The following is a 20,607-nucleotide window of genomic DNA, read 5'->3' on the forward strand; positions in this document are numbered from 1 at the left end:
ATTCATGTTTGTACAAATAATAAAATAACATGCAACACTAATGTCCAGTCACAGTCCTCCAAGCCGGCTTGCTGTTAAATGGAAGCAGCTGTGTAGTAGTGTATGCCTGTTTGTTCCTCTTTAGTCTGTAGGGCACGGGCTGCCCCGTGACAGTTTCCATCCCAAGGACCCCCCACCCACATAGCCATAGACACTGGATGTGGCCCTCCAACTGTGAAATTACTTAAAAACAAAAACCTTGTTGTGAGCTTGTAGAGCCGTTATTGTAGAGCCGTTTAACAACATTATATAGGGCTTTAAGTGGTTATAAAGATGTCCTTATGTTTGTTTTTTGCTAATTGGAACCCTGGGAATGGTCTTTTGATAGTTGACCTTTTCAACTAACGCCTGATAACAAATGCTAATGAATGCAATATTGCTGTGACATTTTCCAGATTTGACATTTATGTATTATTATATTATAGAATAATAATAATTATCTTTTAAGTTTCTATTTATTCTATTAGCCTTTCTTCAAGGTCTCTGTCACATTTCTTCTGTGATTTGAGGTTGTGGCGGCTGGCAGTGACACTCACACCTGGCCTGAGTCAAACTAATTAGAGTCTGAGTGTGACTTAATCGATGCATTGCACACAGGATAAATCATCCATCCATATACTGTACACACACTCAAGATAAAGACTATGTCATAAACACATATTGGTTTCCACCAGCTCTCGCTGTTGTTTGCACAATCTACCTGTGTCCCTACAGTGTCAGAGGAGCTAACCCAGCAAAGCCATAGAGGTACGTGGTCTGTGACAGGCAAATCATTTCATGGAAGCCATATTGACATGAGTTAGTAGGGTGGTGTTATCAATCATACTAATGAAGGTTCCATTCCATTTAGCATTTAAGTAGCCTTGGGAACCAACAGTTGCGGAGTTAGTGACCCGGAGGTCAGGAGCCTATTTCCTAGCTGTTTCTGTAGGTTGAGGCAGACTGATAAGCCACAATATATATGTACACCCAGTGGACATGTCACATGACCCTATTATGTGCAGGGTACACCCATAAACAGGGAGGTATTGGTTCCACCTTTTCCCCCCTTTTTATAATTTTTGGTATTTTTGGCCGGGGAATTGAAACCCAATCTCAGGTTGGAAACGCTATAACCACAAGGCCACTGAGCTGGTTTTAGCATAGACATAAAGTTAGACGCCTCCTGCGGCTCTGGGGCGCCTGTATCTCGGGCACCATTACAGGGGACGTTTGGTAGGCTAATCAGAGACGCTCGATTTGGCAATGTGAACGTGTGTTTTCTCATGGCAATAAATCTCCTTTGACCTTTACTTCTAACCAGTTCATCCTTGGGTCCAAGTGGTCGTTTGTGACAAGACAGACAAGTGTCATGACATTCCATCCAGGCGTTTCATTCACCTTCACAAGGTTGGGACAAATGGATTTACGGTCTTATGGACGGATGTATGGACGGATAATCAAAAACTATAATCCCCCCGCACATGGCTGTCCACTCACTGGCCGAGGTATATAGAAACAAAAAAATGAGCTGTGAATAGACAATAACATGTATTTACAGAGTCCTTGCACGTGGCTCACACATCTGACCGCTTGGGTGATGGGTGAACACTTTCAACAATTTCAAGTGGACTCTGATCCAGACAAGGTTGGTAGGCTATACAACTTAGCATTACAGAAGAGGAAGGAAATCAATAGGTCCCAGTAACAAAATACTACATTTACAATGGCAAAGTCAATAGCCAGATTTTGGTTGCCTAATAATAAGTCTATGTGAGGCCTGTGTTCCTTGTACATGTCATATGTCATGCAATGTGTACCTCTGCAAGAGTTTTCAGAAGCGTAGCGATGTTCATTCCCACCTAACCACAGACAGCATTGCAGACCTGACTATGCCCACGTTCATCACCAAGAAAATGTTGCAGAATAGTATGGTCACTGTGTTTACTCTTATATGTCATACTTGTGGGGTTTATTTAAGAGAAGCTGTTAATGCCACCATTTATTATTTTTCAACTCCTGTATTTAAATAATGCTTCTGTGAAAAAACCAATAAACAAAGTTATAAAAAAAAGAGAATAGTATGGTCACTTACATTGGTATAATGAGATCCTTTTAATTTATGATGTATAGTGTAGCTCTTGATTGTTAATTTACTGTATTGATGTACTGTCTGTATTTTGTGGCAATGTATTGTTTGTCTCAATCCAATCTGAGAACCCATCGTCAAAACATGGAAAAGTGAAAAACAGCGCCCTCTTTTCTTAACAGAGACTATAGTCTCAATCAGACCAATTAAGGACCACAATGGAAATAAGTCACGTGTTTGTATCCTTGACGTTTCCCAGATGAACATGTACAATTTTCCTTTTTACAGTTTTTTTCCTGTATGACAGGCTAGCTAACAAAATCATATCAAATCAAATCAAATCAAATGCAAGGATTATAGTATAAAAATGTATTTTAGCTACATACTATGTAGTGATGCAGTCATTACTAATCCAATATCTCTCCAAAAACGGATAAAGCGCTATTCTCTGGCTGTCCGAAACAGGCTCTCAGTTTCCTTAAAAATAGTCTCTCCTGTACTCAGATGTACAGTCAGTGTCTGTCTGTCTGTCTGTCTGTCTGTCTGTCTGTCTGTCTGTCTGTCGGTCGGTCTGTGGGGAAGTATTCCGCTGGACGCAATTTGTTCACCATACACATAACTTTTACAATAAAAGAAGACTATGCTCTTCAGTCTTCACCCCACATAGCTGCCAAAAGTGTCTTTGAATGAAGGCCATAAACAGGACAATTGGCACATTAGGCCTATATAGTTACTTAAGCAATACTACACGAGAGGGAGTGCTTTATCGTGGTTGTTGGCAGCATGCATGCTGTGAAGCCCTGCACAACCAAGGTGGTTGCTATACAACGTTTACCTTCAGATAATACGGAATATGTACTCCTCTATATTGCCTTTTTATTGATAAAACCCCATAGGTCCAAACCTGTTACTTTTCAGGAAATGGACCTGTAGATCCAATGTATAGTTATTATTTAGTCATGTCGTCTTGTTAACACATGTAAAACTTCTAAAATAGCTGATTTAAAAGTTCACATACGTTGTGAGCTTGAACATCAGCTATATTTGCTACAGTACTTTTGTGTGACACTGTAGCGTGATGAGGCATTCATTTACATAACAATATGGAGAGGTTTTTGCCCGACAGCAACAACATATCTGTCAAAAGGATGAAACTAAAACGCTTGAGAGCTTATGTCATTGTGGTGCTTTGTTGGGTGTTGGTGTGTGGGCGTAGCACCAACATACAAACAAATAAAATCAATAATACAATTTCCAATGTACAAGCCAGCTGAAATAGCAAGGTTACACCTGCATGGAAACTCAAACTAACCATTTATGTGGAATGAAACAATATTGAAAAACTACACAGCCTTTTTCTCCAGGGCATATCATTTTTTGATGAACACAAACGGCTGAACTGACAGGCCACGGCGTCCCTGGAGTGTACTAGTATGTACTGCTGTACGAGACTCAACATCTGGTCCAAATGAGGACCCCCTTAAAAACGAGTTGCTGCAACTCAAGGGACTCAACTCTGGTTGTTCCTTCCACGCGCTACCAGGGATACTATGCCCTGTCAGGCGATAAGAAGCGGCCTGCTAACTCCTCATGCACTGAAGGAAGCATGAGCTCAGTTTGGGGCTCTCCCCAGGTTGGCAGAGGGAGAGTAGCGCCCATGATTACAGCTTGGTTACAAAATTGTGGGATAAAACAAACAAACAAATAAATAAAGAGTTACAGGCCTACTACAGAGCAGTCTGTAACGGTCGATTTTGGACCACCTGGTGGCCCCCAGACCCGACTTTGAGAGTGTACTATAACGTCAGTAACCGTTGTTTGAAGACTTGGAGGACAATCATCTGTGGTGTGCAGCGATGGCTCCAGAAAATTGTGACTGGGGGGGACTATGGGGGGGCTGCCTATTTAGAGCAGGGGCTATAAAGTTTGGTAAACATATAAGTGAGTCAATTGAGTTTGTGGGGAGGGGGCTTGGGGGGGGATAAGCGTCCACTAGAGGGGTCTAATGCCCCCCTGGAGCCGTCTGTGGGTGTCAGTACTGTGACTGCAACGCAAACATCACACGTAGCTTAAATAAAATGTAATATTCTATTTACAGCACACTCTACAGATCTGGCCAATGGGTAATTTACTGTATATCTGTAGAGGGCGCTCTAAATAAAATCTGCCGGACCAAATGGTAATTTTACTAAAGTGAGAGTCCACGCACGGCAGTGGAATTTTCTGTCCATGTGCAGCAGAGGAGCGCCTGGCAGGGCTAGATGTTCTGCTGCATGGCGAAAGATCGTATCGTATATCATCCTCTTTGGACAATGCAACACACCACACCAGCTGATTACTACGTAAGTCCATGTCTGAAGACGTTATGCAAGCTAGCAGTTATTCAATTCTGTCACACTGGGACCACTAAATGATTGCATGGGACCATGGCATCTTCATGGTTTTACATGATAGAAGCAAAGCATTGATCTTAAAATTCATTCTGTGCCGCCCACCATTGACTCCAGTGTTACCCCGAAATCCCTGGCAGGGGAGGGGTAATTTTGTACACCCCCGAAATTCACCCCAGTGAACCAGAAGTATAGTTATCGGCCATTACGGATCTGCTAATACTTTGGGCTCCATTTTCGTCACCGCTAAACCCCTTATCCATAAACTTCTTTGCCTTTTTTTTTTACTATTTTGCAAAACATTTTTGAATAGTTAAAATGGCCAGTCTACAAGCTCACAACGTGTCAATGTAGATTGGCTAGTTGAACTATTCAAAAATGTTTTTCAAAATAGTAAAAAAAAAGGCTAAGAAGTTTAGGGATACGGGGTGTAGCGGTGAAGAAAATGGAGCCCTTTTGCTTTCATCAGAAGCATTAATATGATAACCGTATAGCACAGATTAGCACAGAACAGAATCAACGTACTGTTAAAATGCCTCAACCTGGGAATCAATTCAGAGAAAAACGCAGCTAAAGATCACGCTTATAATGGAAGTGGACGGGGAAGCTACTATACAGGAAATATCAGCGATATTATTCTGAATCAATACTAATCAATAAATGTCGTCATCTCACCACTGGCAAGGGGTAACTGATTTGTTCTATTTACAGTATGACATGAGCAGAATAGGCACGCTAGGGTTTAAGTGGTTAATATACAAGTCAACGTTCTAGAAAAAAAACTATTAAAACTAGAAAAAGTGCCCTTCTGGGCACAGGTCTCCACCAGGATAGGAATGTAGGACATTGCAGCTTGCCTTCATCTGGTGGTTGGATAAAAGGGCAACAAAAGTAAATAAAAACACTTTTCGGCCAGTTATAGCGCACCTTGAGGCTGAGTTGAAATTGTTCATGTGGCATTTCGTCCTCGGCCTAGTGGGAATGTGGGTGCACAATTTCACGGAAATCACGCGATGTGTTCATGATTTGCAGCATTTTGTTTGAAACTGAGCACTCCTGTGAACTTTGGAAGCCAATCTTAACCAATCAGGATGGAGTCTGAGAAATGTGAAAGACCGGTTTCGTTGAATGGCTCTAGAGAGACTGTGTACCAATTTGCGTGATGTTTGGACAAAATCTGTAGGTGTACTGTGCAAAAACTTGTTTTGCACAAAGCGGCCTCCTGGTGGCGCTATAACAGGCCGTTCTGGAAAGTTTGGGGCAGAGGTTCATCGTTGGCATCCAGGGAGTGTGTGTGCAAAATTTGGCATCGACCGGGTTAACGGTGGCCGAGATTAGCTGCTCACGGACGGACGGACACACACACACGGACGGACGGACGGACACACGGACGGACAGAGTGCAAAACATACTCTCCCCCCATGCCTTCGGCCTGGTGGAGACAATTAAGATTCAGTCATCTTTCTGTTGTTTATGTGCAGAAGAGGTCACTGTGGTAGGCTGCTGTGGCACTGCAAGGTCAGTCAGAGAACTGCAGTAACAGGACACCCGTGAGAGGTCCCAGTAGTGTCATGGACTTAAGAACCAAAAACGCAGAGGGCTACAGGCATGAGTACGTACCCTGCAGAGACATCTTGCAGAGATCAGGAGCAGTACTGTTGATTCCAGAGGCTTCATTCACCACTTAAGCCCCCATTTAAAATAGCTGATCAGAATCCAGACCAGAGTGAAACTAGAAAAAGTGCCCTACTGGGCACAGGTCTCCACCAGGATGAGCAGATGTGAAGAATTCCAGGCAAAGGTTTTTCCTTGGCCTCTAGGGAGTTGGCATACAAAGTTATCCACAGATCCGTGCAGTTAGAGGTAAAAACACTTTTGGGCCAGTTATAGCGCCACCTTGAGGCTGAGTTGAAATTGTTCATGTCGCATTTCGTCCTCTGCCTAGTGGGAATGTGGGTGCACAATTTCACGGAAATCACGCGATGTGTTCATGATTTGCAGCATTTTGTTTGAAACTGAGCACTCCTGTGAACTTTGGAAGCCAATCTTAACCAATCAGGATGGAGTCTGAGAAATCTGAAAGACTGGTTTCGTTGAATGGCTCTAGAGAGACTGTGTACCAATTTGCGTGATGTTTGGACAAAATCTGTAGGTGTACTGTGCAAAAACTTGTTTTGCACAAAGCGGCCTCCTGGTGGCGCTATAACAGGCCGTTCTGGAAATCTGAAAGACCGGTTTCGTTGAATGGCTCTAGAGAGTCTGTGTACCAATTTGCGTGATGTTTGGACAAAATCTGTAGGTGTACTGTGCAAAAACTTGTTTTGCACAAAGCGGCCTCCTGGTGGCGCTATAACAGGCCGTTGTGGAAAGTTTGGGGCAGAGGTTCATGGTTGGCATCCAGGGAGTGTGTGTGCAAAATTTGGCATCGACCGGGTTAACGGTGGCTGAGATTAGCTGGTCACGGACGGACGGACGGACACACGGACACACGGACGGACGGACGGAGTGCGAAACATACTCTCCCCATGCCTTCGGCTGGTGGAGACAATGAATGCAGCTTCAAAAAGGCTACTGTAGTTATTCCTCTACCTTTTGGGGAAAACATCATTCATTACATAATAGGCAAATACAGTGGCAGCCTTTGTAATCAAACAATCCAACACAATGCATTTGTCTAAATGTAATAATATATACTTTGATGAGTAGGAGGGAAACTTTTCTATGTACCAAGACTTGTCTTTTCCGTCTTTAGCTGTCCTTTGATTCCATAATTCAACTATGGTCAGTATAAAACTGGATTAGTCGGCCCAGGCCGTAGCGTAACGGTCTGGGCACCGGACTGGTAATCCAGTCGCAGTGTGCCGCGGGTTCGACTCCCGGACCCGACACGGCCTTTACTGCATGTCATCCCCCCATCTCTCTCCCGTTTCCTGTCAGCCTACTGTCTGTCCCTTCGAAAATCAATAAAAAAGGCGTAAGCCGCAAAAAAAAATATATATAAAAAAAAAAAAAAACTGGATTAGTCAGATGCAAATTAAAAGGGATTTGGGGGGGGGGGGTATTTCATGCATTCAACTAGAGTCCTTGAATCATGGCCACTTCGCCATGAAATCTGAGAACAATAGGATAGAAATGAACGCATTATACACCCATTTTACAAACAAAGCATGCAGTGCCGTCTCCTGCACTGAAATTGTTAGACTTGCATATCCTTGGAGGAACTCAATCAAGAGGAAACTTTGCTTACTTTACTTACTCAACCCAACTTTGGTCCCTTGTTCACATGAACATGGGCTCTCCAGGCTTTCCAGGCCAGGGCCACGGGCCACTTTCTCAGCTGTCCCCATGTCTGCCTGCCTGTCTGCGGTCAGAGCCACCCTGTACACAGGCTGCACACAACATTTTATATTTCTTTGTTATCGTTTGTTTATGATGGTTATCATTGCTGCTACAACATCTGAGGAACAAAATAAATGTCTTACACAACATGTAACAATCTTGAATTTTGTGTTGATCAGACCTCTTCTACATCTAGGTGTTTCTTGGTCTGCTGTCTCTTTTATTTTTTTCCGTGTAGATTTAAAAAGATGTTGTGATGGATGATAGATGCAGGCTGGTGACGCACGTGTGATCAATCCATCTTGAGCGTCTTTGGAGGATTTATTCCTCTGCAGGATCATCAGGAGAGAAAAGGTGCTTAATATTTCCACCTCCGGATCCATACCGAGCTGCCCAGGATTAAACCCTGCATCCAACTCTGCCTTCCTGTGCTTCCCTCTCAGCTTTCCTAACATAATTCTGTATTATATAAAAAAGCAGAATGCTCACTTCCTTCTTTTTTTTAAGCGCAACACAATATAACATATCAAAATACGAAGCCATTGTCATGCATCGATCAACTGGTGGTCATGAGAAATGTATTATTACAAGTTGTAATACATTTTTAACGGTTGTAATTTGCAACTGTTATATTGGTATTCATTGTCATTTGAACATCAGCGAAAGATGATCTTCCGTCCTGTCATTTTACTAGTCTATTTCTTGTTTATATTATCGTATCTTACATTTACTTAACTTGCATTACATTTTCTTAATCTTAGCGTAAGCATAGGCTACTTCTTTATTAGACAATATAGAAAATACCTCAAAATAGCCAATCTACAAGCTTAATGCATCACATTGCAATGCTTTGTAAGTTTGTAGAACTGTATTACTTTAAACATAAAAACATTTACACATTCTGACAAATGAAAAACCAAAATAAAATAAATGGAGGCACAGCGTCAACCTCTCCGCAATGATGGCACTCATACTGGGATGTTTCTCTTAGTCTCAGACTCCACCTTCCATTTCTTATCAACCAACCACAGTATAGTATAAGCCCACCCAAGATGCAACCCATGTTCTATTGATAATCAATGAGCCAACAGGATTAAAAGGGCAACCCAGGCCCACAATCAGTTGAGTTCTCATCTTGAGGTGGTACAGAGGTAGTGCTCTCCGTTGTTCTATTATTTAATGTGTCAGACAGAGACCTGCTACTCATTAGCATCTCCCTGCCTATATCACACCTGTTCTCCTTGCCCCCTCAGCGGCACCTCTGAGAACTCCCAAACACCTTGAGAGGATAGAGGAGGAGAACTGAACTGACAATGCTTTATGATGAACTCAGCTGTGAGGTAACATATCATGATGTTACACATGGCACTGTATACTTTTTAACCAAAAGTCCCATATAAGACACCTTTATACTTATTTAGTTTAATTAGTTCTTGTTGGTATTGTGAATGCTGTTTGAATGCAGCTTGTGAGGTACGTGGCTCAATTCCTGAGGAAGGGGGATGGGACATTCACTTTATTTTCGACAAATTTCCACAGCTTTTAGACATTTGTAAATTGACGCAGCCAACATGTCTGTCTCGAGGGACTATAATTCCTCAAATTCCCCACCGCAGCACTTCATCCAGTGTGAGGGCTCTGCAATCCATTTAAGACGTATCATGTCTTTAAGTTGAAGAGCGCAGTTTTGTGACAGTAATTCCAAAGTAAACTAAAATGCTGCCTCTTATTGCTTTGGCAAAAAATGTATGTCTGTAAAAGATCTGATTCTGATGAGCGCCGGCTGTTTATTCTGAGAGTTAAAGTTGGAGACATGTTCACAACAGACGCAGAGACTTGTGAGAGTGCAGATGACAGTATTTGTTATGTCAGACAGACTGAGGTGATCATGTTTGACTTCTTTGAGTGACACTGTAGACACTGTCTATGCCTAAAATATTTTTTAATCTTGGTTCCACACTTGTGTCTTGCACTGAAAATAGCAGATACAAGCTGACAACGCATTGCGCTGCAATATGTTGTGACCTTCTTAGATCTATAGTATATAGTGTCTCATATTTCCCTATGAGACCCTATAAATGTCATAGAACTATAAGGCATAAAGATAATAATTCCCTTTTCATTGCATGCATGAATGCATGCTGCATTATTACACCGCTTCAGAAAGATAGAAATCTTCTTCCCTTTTCAGCCATCAGAAGGGTGGATAGATTGCTGTTTGAGTGCAGCTTTTTGTTACAATATGTCTTTCAGTTCAGTGGTGTCTGCAGCTGATGTGCTGCAGTGGGAGAGTGTAGTAGCAAGATAGATTCAGGATGAGGGGTGTTTTAATGGCTGCCACTCTTAATTCCTGTTCCCTGTCAGCAGTATGACTCCAGGCATAAATGTTTAACATCATGGGCACCGTCCCCATGCAGGGTCTTATCGTGAAAGTAATGCATGCTAGCAGCTAGACCGCAACAGAAGGTACATGACATGGTAACAATTTAAGCAAAATATCATGGACAATTAGATAAAGTGCCCCTCGGGGCACAGGTCTCCACCAGGGCAGGTGAGGTTGTGGCCTCCTGGTGGCGCTATAATAGGCCAATGTGAAAAGGGTGCCATTTCTTCTTGCCTTGGTTGGCAATAGGCCCTGCGGTAAGCCCCGCCCGCTCGCTCAGCTGCCTCGATACCGTTGTTAAGCAGGACAAACATCAGCGAACCTCCATTGAGGACCGTGTTATGTCGGCGTTTTTCCGAAGAGGAATAGAAGCATTCATATCAACAACATTCATACTATAATAACGCCATGGTGAAACGTTGCTGTTGGGCGTCCTGCAACAGTGCTTAATAAGTACCCAGAACGTTTGGGGCATTTCTTTTTATTCCTTTCCCCGTGGGTGCGCACATCATGCACATGTCAATGTTTACATTCTGGAGGTGGAGGACGCGGCGGTCACTCATTCACCCTCCCTGCTACTAAATCATACTATTAACGTCAACTTTTACTAAACAATGTTTAAATCAATCGTCTAATAAACAACTAACAACTTACCTTGGAGCAAATGGTGTGCTTTGTAACTTTCTAATCTCCACGCTCAGTTGCTTGTGTTGGTCTCCAGCCTCCAGTCACGTTCCCTCCCACTGCGGTTCAGAAAAAGAACGCTGCTTACCATTTTCTGCACATTGTATCCAAAAAGTGAAGGTCCGCTAATGGTCTAAACTATTTTGAATTTAGGAACGGCAAATAAAATAGTTTAGACCATTAGCGGACCTTCACTTTTTGCATGCAGAAGGGGGTAAGCAGTTCTTTTTTTTCTGAACCGCAGTGGGAGGGGACGTGACTGGAGCCTGTGGTTGAAGACAGTTATGTGGCTGCCGTCCAACACAAGCAACTAGAAAGTTACAAAGCACACCATTTGCTCCAAGGTAAGTTGTTTGTTGTTTATTAGACGATTGATTTAACCATTGTTTAGTAAAGGTTGACGTTAATACTAGTATGATAGTAGCAGGGAGGGTGAACGAGTGACGCCACCGCCGCTTCCTCCTCTAGAATGTAAACATTGTGCGCACCCACGGGAAAGGAATAAAAAGAAATGCCCCAAACGTTCTGGGTGCCTATGAAGCACTGTTGCAGGACGCCCAACAGCAACGTTTCACCATGGCGTTATTATAGTATGAATGTTGTTGATATGAATGCTTCTATTCCTCTTCGAAAAAACGCCGACATAACACGGTCCTCAATGGAGGTTCGCTGATGTTTGTCCTGCTTAACAACGGTATCGAGGCAGCTGAGCGAGCGGGCGGGGCTTACCGCAGGGCCTATTGGATGATTTGAGGCATTTTGTTCCAAAAATGTGTTTAGCAAAAATCCACCTGTTGGTGGCGCTATAACAGGCCAATGTGAAAAGGGTGGCATATATTCCTCAGCCTAGTAGGAAATTCAGTGAGAGATGTTTGCGGCCATTTTGTGGTTCCACTCAAATGAAAGCCCATTCATTTTTCAAAATAGAGATTTCAAAAATATATTTAATATAAATTATTTTAAGCCTAGAAGCAAGCCATCCAAGCTAGATCTGCTGTTTTTAAATAACCTATAAAAGTATACATAAGGCTGAAGCTCTTATTGTATGTTTTGTAGGCCTATAATCCAAATCTAGAAAGTAGCCTAAATAGTAACTAAAGTTGTCAAATAATTGTACAATATTTGCCTCTGAGATGTAGTGGAGTACATAGAAGTAAAAGTACTGAAAATTGTAAATATCTGGCAATAATATTTGGCAGCCATTATTTTCTGAACAATAATACAGAGAAAATCACGTTACACATTTCAGTCTGTACTCACATTCTAACCTGAAACTTGCACCCGAAGATCAGTCACTTATAGTCTCTCTGCTCCTTGGCTTCTCTCTCCATGTTCTCCAGCTTCTCTCTCTGTTCTACCACGATGGTTCCCAGGCTATGCAGTGTGCACCATGCCAGATCTTTCAGCTCAACTTAAATGTCAGGCGACAAAGGGGTGCCTGGTTCAACCTTGCTGTCTCTCGCCTTGACCCATCCACTCTCTCCCTGAGCCCCAGTGCCGGACAGAAAGAATAGAAAAACAAGAAAAAACTGTGAGTCACTATTGATAGCTGCTGTTTTCTTGCACAGCAGCCATTTTGGAAAGAACTCTCTTCCTACTTCCTTCACAGGTGTTACCGATGATATTAATTAAGGCTCTGTTCCATTCTGGTCAAAGTCAGGTTGCTGCCGCTGCTGCTATTGTGCACATAAGTACTCTGGAAACACTGCTACACCAGTGGTCAAAGTGTCCTTGAGTTGGTTCCAAATGGCCTCAAACGGGTGAGTTATGGGGGTCCTTGAAATTAAAAAGTTTGAGAACCACTGTGCTACACTAAATGGAACAGAGGGAGCCTTAATAAGTATTGGTAAGACCTGTGAAGGAAGTATAGTTCTTTCCACACACCCATTTTTATATAGGATTTGCACGTTTATTTTCATGCTGTATTGATTCGGTGTCTTTCCTATAGAAATCTAACAAGCCAAGCCACGGTAAATTCTTACCACCCAGTTCTCGCCTCGGGTCCTGACCCAGTGGCCGAATGCAACCCCTACTGTTCTGACCTGTGATTCTATTCTTAGACACAAAGCGAAAGCCTCCTCATAAATGAATTGACGCCTTTGTAATGTCATGAGTGTTTTCTTCCCTCCTGTCTTCTGTTTATATCGTGACCACATCTCAGAAGCACTCAACATCAGAAGGGTTCTGTTCCCCATGGCCTGATGGGACCTTTGAAGCCTTAATCTACTCCAGACGAAAGGATTACAATGTAGAATTCAGGCAATTAGCAGACACTCTTAATCCAGAGCAATTTACAGTAAGCAAGAACAAAACATGGCAATACATCAAATACATAAACAAAAATCCTACGTAAACTAAGAGCTTAAGAGTAGAATATCTATATAAAGAATTAGGGATGTCCCGATACACGTTTTTTGTTCCCGATCCGATCCCGATACCACAATTTCTGTGGTAGCCGATACCGATACCAGAGAATAATAATTATAATAATAAAAAAATGAAAATTACTTTACAACCCTACGTAATCTTTTCATTATTATTATTATAATTATTATTCTCTGGTATCGGTATTCGGTATCGGCTACCACATTGACATTTGACATTTGTCTAACTTGACACATATGCTATGCTAAGTTCTGACCGACCCGATTTGACCAAAAAGGGTCGATACCGATACTGTTCCGATACGATACAGTATCGGGACATCTCTATAAAGAATCTATGCATATACACACTATAGAGTGCTTGTCTAAAATCCTATCTAAGTTACATAAGTTGAGCCTTTGCATACACCTGTAAGGTCGTCGAGGCTAGGACAAGTGCTACGGCAAGTGATACGGGCTAAGATTAGTCTGAAGAGGTGGGTTTTCAGACTATGGCGGAAGATTGGGAGTGAGTCTGCAGTTCTGATTGCAATGGTAAGTGCATTCCATAGTTTAAGAGCCAGAAAGGATAAGAGTTCAGGATGTGTGGAGCGTTGTCCCGGCGTTTTTAGTGGATGAGCCTCTCCCATCCCTCCTGAAAGGGGACAGACAGGTACAGTGCAGGAAGATACACCGATCACTCTGGAAGGAGGGATTGATGCTGATCGTTCGGAAGCCTATAATGCTGCCATTCTATCTCCCTGTCTCATAATGATGCCGGATATGAGGCCAGTGAAAGAATCCTTTGATGAAGAACCCGGTTCAGATTTTCTTCCATGTGGCCTCTGCTTTGTTAGATGGTACAAGGTGTAGTGACAGCTAACACAGATGAGAGAGAGAACTGTTGACATGCTTTTCTTAATCTTTCTTCAGGTTCATTGAGCATACACTGTTCTTCTGCAAGAAATGTTAATGCTCTTAATGTTCTCAGTTACATTACCATCCACACCAGGCAGATCATCCAACGATGGTGCCAGGGTTGAGTGTCAAATACACTCAATAGTCACTGTGGATGGATGTCACATATAATATAGTCATAATGTAAAAGATCCGAGGCTGGAGCCGCTGGACCCTATAGCTAATGTCATGGTGTTAGTTAACTAAAGCGGGTCCTACTCCTAACCTTAAATAAATAACTAATAAATGAGGCATAAAGGTGAGCAAAGACGGCTTGTATTGGCAAATAACTCCATGGTTAAGGAAAAGTGCACAGGGTCAATAGCGTAGTTAAAGCAGAGACTCCACGGCTTGTTTGAAACACAGCCCATTGATCATAAGAGAGCACGGTTAGCTAGTGGAATATTAATATTTATGAGGAGCGGCTATGTAACTGAAGGAGCTCTCAGTAGACCACTGTCTGGTTTGTACACATAGACCAGACCATTACAGGTCTATTTTTATATTTTTGGATAGGTCACTGTCGCACACACACACACACGCACACACGCACGCACGCGCACACACACACGCACACACACACACACACACACACACACACACACACACACACACACGCCCGCTGTATGTGACGTGATGTGACATGACCGGAATGGACACAGAACAAAAAAAACAATAGATTAAAATAACAGACTTTATTATCCTATGCCGTCTCTGGCTTGAGGATTAAACAGATAATAGCACACGAACTGTACATCTGAACATAATCAATTATCTTACAAAAGCAGTTAGCGGCAAGCAGATAATCTTAACCTATATGTGAATTGTGAAGCTAAATCAAATCAAATCAAATCAAATCAAAACAAATACAATACAGTAAGTGTACTGGACAGAATTAATCCACAGCATTCTGAACTGCACATTGTTGGTATTTTACATACAGACGATGCTCAGTCAATGTTAAGCTGCAGGGAGATGGAAGTGAAAAGGAGTTCAGTCAATGGCTGACTTGCTGGCTGGGGGCTATTTATAGAAGAAACTACTGTTATTACCACTCTGAGCGGGTGGCGTGTTATCAGAGAACCTCTCCACTTGAGTCGTGAAGGTTACAAAGGGAAATATTAGTAACCTATAATCCAATCCTCCCGATGGCTAAGCTGCAAATACTGAGAACTGTTCCTCAGTTAGTCAGTTAATACTCTCTCACCCTGTCATATTCATCGGTGGCTTTTTAATCGCTAGCTGCTCCCCTCCCCGGTCCCACTCCTGCAAGGCGTGGGAATTAGTATTCATGTTTTGAGAGCTGGATGAATTGCATAAAGCCATAAAGCTGGGTGTCAAGAGGAGATATAGGTAGCATGCCATACTTGGGAAGGAAGCACAGGCACGGGTGTGCCGTGCGCATCGTGCACATAACTATGGCGTTCAAATGGGGAGAACGTGGAACAAACACTGGCTAATTAAAGGAGCATTGCAGTGATTTGGGTGATTTGGAAAAAAGACCCTATCCGCCCCTGTAACAAGATGTGCACATGCACAAGCTCTACAGTGGGGGGGACGTACAACAGGCCAACAGCATGTGCACCAAGGCCCGCCCTCACTCGATCATGATTGGAGGAAGGCCCCTCTCATCCTGATTGGATGATGGCTGGGCCCTCTAGCCAAAAACGAAACCTACGGTATTTGAATTAAGTAAAATCACTGAATATACCTTTACTGTAGTTGCTCATTGGTGTTGTGTACCAAAAATAGCAGATTTAGAAGCTCATAACATTTCATGTTGCCAAAGATGGAGAGGATGAAACAAAAACACACCATGTTTGATTGATTTCCTGTATCTCTGTCACATGGCTTTATAGGAGATGAGAAGCAGGGCATTAGTCTCTTAAATCCAATAGAGAAGTGACCATGAGCAAAGATTATGACTTATTAGAATTATTTTTTTGTGAGGTAGCCAGGTAGGCCTATAAAAAACACAGAGAATCTGGTCAGTCTGATAGATGTGAAAGGAACTGGTTGGAATAACATGTTCCCTCAACACGCTACGTCCTACCGGGAAAACTGAAGGAAGTATGAGCTCAGTTCGGGGCTCTCACCAGGTTGGCAGAGGGAGAGCACCCAGGATTACAGTTTAGGCACCGGGTGAAAAATGGGTTGCAAAATTGTGGGATAAAAAAAGTGTATACCAATTTGTACTAATTGCCGAGGTGTGGAAGGCATGTATGTTGAGACCTTGTAAATCGCCTATTTTCAACTAACCCACGTATAAATCAGACTTTAGAGGGTTTTGTTCTTTGTCGGAAGAGTGTGACAAAAACCGACAGGCATATGGAATTCGTTACCTATGTAGACCATGGGTAGATGTCGTTGGCCTTTGGATAAAAGCATCCCAAATTATATTTATAGTTAAACAGAGACACCAGCCCAGCTTCTTTCTGTGTCTGAGGGGAGACAGTAAACTTCTGCTGAGGGGAGACAGTAAACTCCCAGTCCCAGCTGAATTTGAGATTGATATTCCAGCACCTTAGGTCTTCGATTTTGTTTCACCTGGAGTTGCAGAGTCATGCTCTTGGCAGCACCTCCTGGCCACCCCACACTGTCCCCTGTGTGTCACATGTCCCACACACTCACACATGAATGCAAGTGTATGCGTATGCAAGGAATCCTACAGGTTGAACACACACGCACGCATGCACGCACGCACGTACACACACACACTCACACACTCACATACTGTAGATAAAATATGCTTTTCCTGTTTGACAGTGCAATGCTGTGACCTTGCAGTCAACCACTGTTTACAACAGACCTAACGCTGCACGCACACACGCACGCGACCACCAGCCACCAGTACTGAATAGAAAAGGTGTGAAAAGTTATAGAAATAGAGCACTATAAAGCAGGTGCAGGACAAACTACTCAAGGCCAGTAAAAGTAGAGTTCACACATATTACAAGTACAGTAACTTGTGCTTCCAGTCAATCGTTTATGTATAATATACCATTGAAGAATTAACTGCACACGTTTAGTGTCTCATTTATATGATTTCCATTTTTATTATAGACCCATGTCAGTGTTGTTTTACAATCATACCACTTAAGCCCTATAGTATACTTGGTCAGATGGCAAGTAGCAAAAATAGCTGATATACAAGCTCACAACACATTGCGATGCGTTGTGAGCTTATTGCTATTTCTACTTTTGACTGTTTTCTTCTTTTTTTTAACAATGTTTGCCTATAATGACATGCCCTAAACATGGATGCCAGGTTGAAAGGGTATTTTCCTCTCGGATACGGTAGCACCAATCGCAGAAGGATTTCTTTTTGTCTTTGCCAATGAAATTCAAATGTATACGCCTTATTTATGCCTTATTAAGATTTGAGTCCTTCAATAACTCAGCTTATGCCATGAAGATTTGGTCTTTTGTATTGCAATTAAAAAAGAAAGAAACATGATGATTGAATTCTTTCAATGAAAGAGGATGACAGTGTATTATTAGTCCAAAGAGGGATTTCTTGGAAGTCATATTTCTGGATAAAGGTTGTAATATTTTATAGATATACTGTATAATATAATATAATATACATTATGTACATATGGCACTTAATGACACAAAAACAAAAGAAAAACAACACAATTGAAAGAAATGTGATTGTGTATAACAAACAAAAAGCACATATAGAAAATAAATAAGCATTAAAGAACTGAGGTGTTTGCAGCATTTGCTGCAAACACATGCTTGTTAGCTAAAGTGAATGAGTGATCACTTGGATTAAGGACAATGGTGTAAATACAGGCAACCCAATACAATTACATCACTAATGTAAGATATGCTAAATGAGAGTTCTTCACTGCATGAATGTGTTTCACCAGACGGTGTGTTTTCACTATGGCATATTGTTGTCTGAGTGGAATGTCATTACATCACTGTTGCAAGTATAAATAGGCCTATCGTTTTGGCTTAGTAGTGCAAGAACAAACGCAGTGTACACGTGAACAGCAGACACACACGGAGAGAGAGAGAGAGACGGAGGGAGAGACAGAGAGAGAGAGAGAGAGAGAGAGAGAGAGAGAGAGAGGGAGAGAGAGAGAGAGAGAGAGAGAGAGAGAGAGACATGGAGGGGAACATCTAAACACTTAAATTCAATGAAATATGATTGTATGCTTTTAAGAAGCACTTTATAAAAAAAAAACTAAAAAACAAACACTAAAGTTACATCAGTGCCTTGTTCTCGTTAAATACGACAGAGACATTTGGTCATTTCGGTTTCCTTGTCGTGGTTGTCCATGAAATAAAAAATAATAAAAAAAATAAGATCAATACCCAACCGAATTCCTCTTGTCGAGGTCGTTGAGATAAATGTCCCTCCACATTGGCCCTGCAGATTGCTATTTAACTTTGGAGAGTGTGCATAAACAATGCAGGTCCATTTCCACACTTTGAAGAGCTAAATGAACATTCTGGACTGTGCATAGGCGGTTAGACATAGGCAGAGTCACTCGACTGAGTGCGGCCGAAATTAGGCATGCTCATTCTGGGTAAGTCCTTGTTGCGGATCTCATAAATGGACTTCCTCCGAGCCCGCACTCCTCGGACGGCGGCTTTGATCTTTCTCCAGCCGAGGTGGTTCAGCTCGGCCAGGTTCAGCAGCACGCAGATGCCGCTCACCGCGAACATGAACACCAGGAACACGGTCTTCTCGGTGGGCCTGGACACGTAGCACTCGACGTCCTTAATGCACGGGTAGCGGTCGCACTCGTACACAGCGGGGACGTTGAACCCGTAAAGAAAGTACTGACCGACCAGGAAGCCGATCTCCAGCCCGTTCCGGAACACCACCTGGATGATGTAGAAGCGCGAGATGCCCTCCTGCCGCCTCATCTTGGACCGCGAGTTCCTCAGCGCCGAGCTGGGCATCATGTCCTTCGCCATGTCGTCCTGGTCCGCCGCGTCCTTGGAGGAGTTCTCCGAGTTCTGGAGCACCACGCCGTTGACGTTGACCTTCTTGCCCGCCGCCGTCATCGAGGAGGCGTCCCCGTGGTCCTTGCACGAGTCCTGGTCCTTGTCCAGGGACAGGTAGACGGTGGAGAAGCGCCGCTCCTTGTTCTTGGCCGACTGGTGCACCGAGTACGTGATGAAGCAGAGGCTGGGGCAGCACACCATGATGATCTGGAACACCCAGTAGCGGATGTGCGAGATGGGGAAGGCCTTGTCGTAGCACGCCTGGTTGCAGCCCGGCTGCAGCGTGTTGCACACGAACATGGTCTGCTCGTCGTCGTAGACAGTCTCGCCGACGATCGCCACGATGAGGATGCGGAATATCACCACTACCGTCAGCAGGATCCTACAGAAGCAAGAAGCACATTTAAAATTGACATGCTTTTTTTCCCTCCCTCTTTTGTAGCTTTGTATGGGGGCTGTTTGATGTGCATCATCTTTATTTAAGCACTTGATCTCTAGCATTTGGAGGGCATTCGCCCCAAAATAGACAATCTACAAGATACAGAACTTGTAAATCGGCATTGTTTGGGGGGAAGATTTTGTGTCGATGGAAAAAAAGAGCAGATCATAGTACAAATGCAAATCATGATCCTGTTTGCTATTTAAGCGGTTCTAAACAATTAAGCTCAATTAGGGAATGCAATGCATCATGAATCTATGGTCCCCGGGTGGAGAGAAAGCGATTAGTACTTGGGAGCTGTCCAGTGCTGAAATTCACCAGCCTACACTGAAATGAAAGCACGCTTTCCATACCAACATACTGCATGGGCTACAGACAATAACGCTATACTTTCATTGGGTTTGACTGAATAATTCCTCCAAATGTTATAATCCAAAATTTCCGGGTGTCTTCAACATGAAAATGTGAACACATGAACACAATGTGTTGCCCTTTCCATAAATTGGCCATCGCCAGAGATGGGCAGTATTTGAAATACATGTATTTGAAATACGTATTTGAAATACTTTTTTGTATTTTGTAATTTGTATTTCGCTGGGATGGAAGAAATGAGATGTATTTTGTATTTAGATACATTTTTTGACCCAGTATTTGTATTTTGTATCAAAATACATTTTCATTGTATTTTTCCCATCAGAGATGGGCAGTATTTGAAATACATGTATTTGAAATACGTATTTGAAATACTTTTTTGTATTTTGTAATTTGTATTTAGCTGGGATGGAAGATGTATTTTGTATTTAGATACATTTTTGACCCAGTATTTGTATTTTGTATCAAAATACATTTTCAATGTATTTTGCCCATCTCTGGCCATCGCGATCTTTATAATATGCAACTTATACATTGTGCATACATTCAGAGGCTCTCTGACGCTCAGGACACATAGGTAACTCAGGTAACTTTTGCACTTCACGGCT

The 20,607-nt window shown here is 42.6% G+C and overlaps 1 protein-coding gene across 1 annotated transcript in view; it reads right to left on the reverse strand.

The window, feature by feature from the left end:
* Positions 1-18,705: 18,705 nt before the first annotated feature.
* The window catches only part of LOC310876525 (gap junction delta-2 protein-like), a gene marked incomplete at its 3' end in the record, with an annotated part of 2,000 nt that continues 98 nt past the window's right edge, over positions 18,706-20,607 (reverse strand). The window contains exon 2 of the mRNA XM_083790088.1: positions 18,706-19,570. Coding sequence (XP_083646214.1) covers positions 18,706-19,570 — 865 coding nt within the window. The remainder of the gene's footprint in view (positions 19,571-20,607) is intronic.

Source organism: Protomyctophum parallelum (genome assembly GCF_964188405.1).
Source record: "Protomyctophum parallelum genome assembly, chromosome: 19".
NCBI classification, from domain to species: Eukaryota; Metazoa; Chordata; class Actinopteri; order Myctophiformes; family Myctophidae; genus Protomyctophum; species Protomyctophum parallelum.